General features: G+C 41.4%; 1 protein-coding gene across 1 annotated transcript; it reads right to left on the reverse strand.

The window, feature by feature from the left end:
• Window positions 1-592: 592 nt before the first annotated feature.
• Window positions 593-8,331, reverse strand: clnk (cytokine dependent hematopoietic cell linker; the record flags this gene model as incomplete). Its single annotated transcript, XM_083891407.1, has 9 exons — window positions 593-745; window positions 1,746-1,901; window positions 2,741-2,818; window positions 2,897-2,991; window positions 3,354-3,378; window positions 4,082-4,150; window positions 4,217-4,227; window positions 7,064-7,190; window positions 8,299-8,331. 9 exons carry the CDS (start codon window positions 8,329-8,331, stop codon window positions 593-595), a joined length of 747 nt encoding a protein of 248 aa, XP_083747533.1.
• Between the last annotated feature and the right edge of the window lie 217 nt (window positions 8,332-8,548).

Here is an 8,548-nt window from a genome sequence, read left to right on the forward strand (position 1 = left end):
AAGCTGCTTTACAGCCTTCATGTACAATATTTCTTAAGTGTGTTGACTTTTGCCTTTCATTCGCCCCTCATTTGTGTGTGTGTGTGTGTGTTTGTGTTTTGTTCCACTTAAATATGCTTTTGTTTTCATTTGATTGACCGTGTTTATTACCGTGTTCTCATGTTTTTATAAAAACAGTTGTGTAACTTTTCCTTTTTCTATTAAAACAAAGTAAATATGGTTGAAAAGTTCACCGACTACGTCGTCGATTGTGTTCAGCGTATTATATAAGAACTTCCTGATCCAAAGTGTCCAAATGAACTATGACATAAACCGCAATTGACAACCATTTATTCATTTAAATTAGTCACAGATTAATGTTCTTACTATTGTTTAAAACGATTCGTGTCAGAATATTGGTAAATATAGTCAATTTAAACTAAAATAACAGCTAAGTCGCTTCATTTTAAATTCAAAATGTTCTCTTGTCTAAATACCTTAATACAAATTAGATTTTCCAATTACAGATTAGATATTCGTATTAGCAAGCAGTTGAACAGGTAAACCTAATAAAGTGGCATGGGCAGTGCCCGGGGTGAACAAACAGGATATGTTACTGCAGAAGCTGGTCCACGTCCTTCCTTGTTACTGCGTACGTCAGCACACAGTTTTCTGCAGATTTGCTCCCAGGGAGATTTCTGCCACTGATGAGTATGATGGGGAATATGGTGTGAAACTTGATGATGTCTGCCACCGAGTCAAACTTCTAGTGAGAAAATAATAATAATAATAGTAAAAAAATGTATGTTAGCCACAGTGAATGTCGTTGAATAAATAATAGCCCTTTTCCAATACGGTCCCAGCTCGCCTCGCCTCAGCACGGTGTAAGTTGGTTTTCCACTGCAAAATAGTACCTACTCAACGTGGGCGGAGTCAGCCGTGACTTCCTTTTACACACGACACACCCAAACGAGTGATGAGTAACTTGTAAAGCAGCTTTTTTCAGTTTCCATGACCACTGACCGGAAAATGACGCCCATGACGTTATGTTTACGTGCCGCGAAACCGGAGTCCAGGCACCGTTTACCAGTTAGCTCCGTTAGCTGCGTTAGCTCCTTTTAGCGGCGTTAGCGAGCCTACAGTCGAACTGCATCCGTCTGTTTATTAAAAGAAAAGAGCAGCGCTACAAATAACCAGCGCACCTGTGTACTGCGTATGTGTGCCTCTGTTTTTTTAAAGTTTAGCGTTACTTTAGAGACTCATTTTGACAACCCGGAGTCACTTAAACATGACGCCACGCTCGTCTTTTTCCGGTCAGTCGTCATGGAAAAGCGCAGTGCGTTAACGTTGACGCAGTTAAACGCCGTTGACGTTTGACAGCACTAATTAGAACTATTTGTTCAGTACTTCCTCCATGACCGGAGTAGGGTTTGTGATGCCGCTCGCGATCAGCGGTGCCGTCGCTAAATACATCAGACTCCTCCGTTAAATATATTTCCCTAGTAATTGTTGGAGATTAACCCACATGTTTAGGATTGTTAAGTCATTTTAACTGATCTAGAGGTCGACATTGTTCGGCTTGATTCTTGTCTCTTCCTGTGACGGCGTTCTGATAGCGTCGCCGTTAGCTCGCTTGGAACCTCGCAAAAGCAGGTACTTAAAAAAGTACCTGGTCCGCTAGTGGAAACGCAACTTAACCGTGCCGCGTAGAGGCGAGGCGAGCCGGTGGAAACACGCACATTAGCGCGACGACTCTGTCCACTCACGTCATTGGATCGCTGTCCTGTTCCCAGTACGTACTTGCCGGTGCTCTCAAGGAACCGAATCTTCACGTTGTAAACCTTCTTCTCGTGATACATGGACAGGACCAAGGGTTCACTGTCGGTGTTGACGGAGCAGTCGCGCACCAAAAACGCCCCGTCCTGATGTCGCGACGAAAAGGGAGTTCAGCAGTTTGACACGATAAATGCATATCCATAACATTTCCCCTAACTATCTTTGTTACTACCAGATAAAATCATGAGCTGCTTTACACTACAGTTTTCACCCATTCAATTGAACCCATACCCTTCCAGTTGTCAGACAACTCACCCTACCACTGAACTACCATGGCTCAATCCTAAATCCTCTCTTTTTTAATACTTTTTCTTCTTTTCAGAAAATTACTTTTGATACTTAAAGGTGCATTATGTAATAAATCTAAAGCAACTGGCCATAAAATCCTCCTAATGTCACAGAGACTCAGGAATAATGTTCATATAACAAACTGCACTCACCAACAACAACAGTACAGACAAAATATTAGCATAAAAAAAATCTTTTGCAGACTGCAAATCATGTTTACGTTTTGAAATCATGTTTTGGCATGTGGCGCCACCTACCGCCGTCTACCAATCATTGCAGTCAGTAGAGTCTCAGCTGCCGAGCAACCACGGGTTGCCAGTTACGTCAGAAAGCGAAACCTAAAAGACCTCTGTATTTTGAATTTGAATGTAGTAATCGTTTTTGGCCACATTCTTACATATGGCACCTTTAAGTACAGTAAATGTAATATACTTTAAGACGTTTCCTGAAGTAATATTTCAAAGAGTGACTTCAACTTCTACCAAAGTCATTTTCTGGTAAGATACCTTGCACTTTTAAGTAAGTAAGATTCTTGACCCCGCCCGTGCGGCTATCTGCTGCTGTATACATACAAACACTCCCTCAGTCAACATGTTGTCTGATGAAGGACTTTAAGATACATCCAGAGATACTGTACCTTGTTCACCAGGTGTAAGGCATGTTCAGCATCTGTTCGATTACAAGGCCCGATGTACCAGTCTTCTTCACAATACATCTACCAGCAGAGTTCAACGATTAGTGACTTTATTCGAAGAGAAAACGTGTTTATGTACAGTATCTAAGGTGTGTTTACCTGTTGTGGCCTTTCCTTTGGAACAAAGTCATGCTGATCAAAGTCTCTCTTGGTTTGAGGCCACTCGTGGTGATGATGTTTCGACGGCGGCCTCTCTTTAAGGAGACGTCAGTGGTGACTTATTAAACCCCTCAGCTGTGTTTTGACACCACCAGTGATCTGTAACGGTACTCACCCAGGTTTTGCCGAGACCTGAGCGGAGGTGGAAAGGGGCACAGTGTAAATCCATACATGTCGTGACACGACGCAACTGCTACTACCCACGCGAAGATCCTGAGAAATGGAGGCGTCACCTTGATATATGACGTGTATCCTGATCCAGGAAGTGTCTTTTATGATTTACGTGGAGGTCTGGAACGGGTTCTGCGCTCTGTGGACCTGAAAGCCGACATTATCACGACCGTTAAAGACATTTATCAGCAAAATGACGCTCAGATATTTAGCGTTTAGTTCTTACCCGTGGCCTGTGAGCTGAACCCGTCCTGTCGAAAGTAATGAAAGGACATGAGACGTGACATGAGAGCCTGAAATAATACCTCTTGTTTGTTTGTGCCATAAAATCCCAGCAAAAAACGCCATTTTAAACATTTATTCGGGCAGATGAACGACCGTCCCCGAATCAAAGATAACAGTCTTAGTCAAATAAACAGAATTTGACAATGGCGTCATGTTTGTTGGCTCCCCCACACTCCAGAAAACAGGAAACACCTGGGCTCTCTCCCATCAGATCCAAGCGTCCCTTCGTTAACTCCCCCCTTTTAAGGTTTTATTCTAATTAATTCCATGCGTGTGTATGTGATGGCCTCCAGCTCAACTCTTTTGGTCCTGTCACAATGATGGAATCCCGATTGCTTCCCAGCCTCACAACAGGATATACAAAGATAGGACTTGTTTTTACTCCTTACCTTTTGAGGGCTTTTTTCTTGTTCACTGAAATAGAAAAATGAAAAAAAAAAAAAGAGAATATGTACATAATAAAAATAAAATCACAGGCCTCAGCCTTGGCTGTAATTGTTTTTTTCTATCCAGCAGATGGTGCTATAGCTGCACAGCACAATCTGGACTCTCAGAGGGGAATCCTCTAACCTTTAACCCTTCATTTAACGGATATTATTTGTGGTCAGATACAGAATATAGAGCAATATCACAGCTCTGACACAAAAACGAGAATGAAACAGCACTCACTTTCTCCAGCAAGGTTTGTGAGGAGTCACTGACTCCAGCGTAGGTGAAGGTGGAGGTGACGGACAACACCTGGAAGAACAACCCAAGACCTTTTATAATCCACTGATGATGTATAACTTAAATAGTAGTGATTACCTGCGTGGGCGCTGAAGGGGGGGAAAAAAAGAAAGAAAAAGACGTTATTATAATCGATGCAATTCACACACACACACACACAGAAACATTACATGGTACAACTACAGGTGTTTACCCGCTCTTCTGCCTGCACAGCTACGGACCTCGCGTCTGTAAAATCAGCATGTTAACATGTGTCATACTGTTGTGGTCAAATCTGCGTATTTTTTTACTGAATGTTACCTAAAGTAATCTTGCTTCTGCCAGGCTTCAAGTCTCTCTTTACAGCAGGCACTGTGAATTCAAAAGAACAAACGCAGAGTGAGATGTTTGTCCATTATCACATGGTATAAAAGTACTATATGTTCCTAAGTCTACCTGTTAAAAAAAATAACCAACGTTATTAAAAAGTACAAAGTATGACAAACATGTACAAGGATAAATAAAGCAATTGCCTTGACTCGTGTTTCTGGTCACCTGACAAAGACAAAAACACGACAATAATCTACACATTTGCAGATAATACTATGAAACAATTGTTCTTCTTGTCATTATATTCTTATTTTCAATATTTCATTGCTTGAATAAGGTTAAAAGACTCAACCATGCATAAAAAACAGCAACATTAGAGGGTGCTGATCCGTCCAATGAAATGAGCCAATGTCTATTCAAAGTTCACTCATGTGAGTCACCTCATACTACTTCTGATGGGCCAAATCATATTAAAACAACAACAAATTGCTGTGGATTGTATTACTAGTGTTTTTAACTTTTCATCTGATATATTTAAGCACCTCCTCCACAACCACGAGTCAGTAAATTTTGATAAAATTGGCCACTTTACCTGCAATTTGAGGGATTTCTCTGCGAGGACTTCTACAGAGGTTGTTGGACTTAACCTAATAATAAAGAATGCAAATAAAATGATGAGGACAAGAGGAGGACAAGAAGCAGAAGAAGATGAAGGAAACTAAATAACAAAATGAAAAACATGTTATATATTAATTATACACATACACATTAGTGTAAAGGCGTGCATAGGTTTATATGAAAATATTTGCAGAACAATAATACATAATAATAAAGCAGAAGTAGCAGAAAAGAGAAAAATCAATACGGACAGGGGAAAAACTAAAATTAAATATAGATTTATAAATGATTTAAAAAAGACTTAAAGTTGCAGTCGCCAATTTGCCTTAAAACGATAATTGGAAGTTAATCAGAATTATTTGCATTATTTTGAAAAGACATTTGAAGCATGTTCATTTTTTGTTGCCGTGTCATGTAATGAGAGCCTGTATTCATCTTCTTTTCTTTTCATTTTCCTGCAGCACTTTCTCCGTCAACACAACACAATAGACAGTGTCAGCCAAATGTAGCAGTTCAATGAAAAAGGAACATTGTGCTGTAGATGCACCGTGACAGATACACGTCAGCGAGTGTTTAAAAATGTGTTTGTACAGCAAAAGATTTGGCGGAAGCTTGTGCTTTCACATGAGGAGAGGAGAGCAGACCACACACACACACACACACACACACACACACACACACACACACACACACACACACACACACACACACACACACACAGACATTGACTGTTGTCCAGTTCTAGAGCCTTTGTTTGAAAAGAGGAAAACCTCACAGTTAAGTGCGACGACAGGCTCTGTGGCGACGACGACGACCTCGGAGGATCTCGGTCTTGAAGGCAAAAGAAATGTTGATCAAACAGTTAGAATTCACACTTTCACACTCTGCGTCATTCCTGCTAACTTGGTAATTGCCGGTCTCCTGCTGAAGACTACAGAATGTATTGATTACAGACGGAGAGAGAGATTTAGGAGCCCATTTAAGACCCACGTTCAACTGTATGTATAGTTGTGTAGACGTGCAGCTGTGAGGGGGCTCCTGGCTGTGGGCCACATCCACGCAGGAGAGTAAAGCCGGTCTGTTCACACTACATGCTTCCCTCCCTCTGCCGTCAGCTCCTGGATAATTGTAATCTCCCGCTGTCTGACTCAGCCGACAGATGGCTCTGGAGACCCACTGGCAGATCATGGTCGCTCAGCGTGAGCTCCAGCTCTCAGATCCACCACTGCTTTCATTGTCATCACAGTTTGTGGGGGTTTTCTTCTATTTCACGATTCCTTCATTCAGCTTCTTTGCAATTATGCCTCCCGCAAACCTTTCTGAGAAGTGCACTACACTTTGGTCATGTTTTAAATCCAGAATATTCAAAGGCTATTTATGATGCACAGAGGACACAAAGTGGCAGCTATCTGCTTTTAATAAGCAGACAGGCTGCATGCTGTGTCTGTTCTTCTCTGCAATCCTTACAAGTGGTTATTTAAATTTATTTTTTTATCATCTTGAACCAGTCTGGTGCTTCTCTGATCTCTGAACTCTCTGAGCCGCTCACTTAATATTTCTTCATTTGTGGAGCATTCTCTGTAAACTCTGTATATTATTATGCTGGGGAAAATCCCAACGGAGCGGCAGTTTTCTGAACTCATCTGGCAACAACAACCATGCAAAAGTTATTGAAATGACATTTCTTCCTCATTCTGGTGCTCAAGTTTGAACTCAGCAACAAACAGTTGAACAGATGTACCTAATAAATTGGCTGGCAAGTATATAAAACATTGCATGCTTATTAAAATGCTCTTTTTTTTTAATGATAAATTACTTTAAAAACCGTAATCATGTTGTTGTTCTGCAGGTGCGAATACAAACTAATGCAGCTTTGATGTCAATCTATTTTAAACAAACCTACCAAACCTCATCCGATTAAAGAGAAACACAATTAGCCTCGCGAGAAGTGAGACTGAAATCACTCAAACGAAATGAAAGTCGCTATGAATAAAGTACCCGCGTAGTCCTCGCTCATGGGCCTCGCAGGAAGTATGCGCACCGTCAGCGCTTCCTCTTGGTCGTCCACCACGTCGTATTTATGCTCCTTGAGACACCTTTGGTTGTTGCTTCTGAGTGTTCGATCCTGTGTGAAGGACACACACACATAAAACACAAATATGTTTTTTATACCAGGAGATCACTCACTGGCTCTTCACTTCATATTGTGTGTGCATAACTTGTAATAAACTGTCTTGGCTTAGGGCACGACTATGAGGTGTGTGTTGCAACACAAACCCACTGCTCGCCTTCGCGTTTAAAGTCAGACATGGGGGGAAAAAACAACACAAAAATACTACAAAGGACGTGCACAGCAGATGAAGACGACTCTGTGACAGGAAACCAAATTTGAATGATTAAAATAAGTCGCACATGTAAATGTTATCAAATTTCCTGTTCCTGTTCAGCTGCTTTGGTTCCCAATGAAGCGTGTGTGTGTGTGTGTCGGTGTGTGTGTGTGTCTGTGTGTGTGTGTGTGTTTCTGCAGGAGGAACTCCATTAGCGATAGTTCCTGGTGATACCTGGTACTTTATTTGAGCGACTTGAGCCGATGCTAAAATGCGACCTCGTCAGATTGCCGGCCACCGATTGGTCAGAGAGCGACATGAGCGCGATACGTATACGACACAGGAATCAAACCGAACTGCGGATCGGTTAAAAAAGACTTAGTTCAGTGACGGTCATGCAGGAAGTACTGAACTAATCTTTGTAGTTCACTGATTCTAATGATTCGGTTACATTCGTGCAGCCATGCTATGACGACCTATAATATAGAAAATTTACGGTGTAGAGTTGTGCCGTGCCGTGCCGTGCCGTATAGTGGAAACTGTATAGTGGAAAATCGCCAATACACACACACACGTTTTAGTGGGTACCAAAGCAGCCGAACGTCACTGTTTCTCATTGTTCGCACAGAATAAATGCTTCGGGTATTAAAGCACTTGTTAAGCAGCAGAGCTTTTCTTTTGTGTTTTTGTTCCCAAGGTGAGACACATTATTCGAGACAAAGACATCTCGGATATTGAGCAAAGAAAATACATTTACTCACGAGTGAACAATAAACCACTGATAAAGAACGCTACGGTGTTTGAGGAGGAGTTTCAGTAACTATGGCTCCGGGGGAACAACTGTAGAGTCGATAAAGTTTTCCTTCTTTACTTCACAGTTTTTTCCATGTGTTCCTCTGGTGGTACCTGGAGGAAAGGCCACTTTATCTGTCGCTCCATCTTAACCTAATGTCACTATATCAGTGTGTGAAGTATATGTGAGGAAGAGGAGGAGGATGACGAGAGAGCAAATTATCCTATAGGGAATAAATCTGCCTCCTAATGGTGTTGATATTTTCTCAGGTGGTACTTGGTATAAAAAAGGTTTTAATAAAACGTGTGAGGAGGAGGAAAATCTGCACACAGGATCTTTAAAGTTTAAAAAAAAATCTGTCAA

Source organism: Microchirus variegatus (assembly GCF_963457635.1).
Source record: "Microchirus variegatus genome assembly, chromosome: 6".
In the NCBI taxonomy this organism is placed as follows: domain Eukaryota; kingdom Metazoa; phylum Chordata; class Actinopteri; order Pleuronectiformes; family Soleidae; genus Microchirus; species Microchirus variegatus.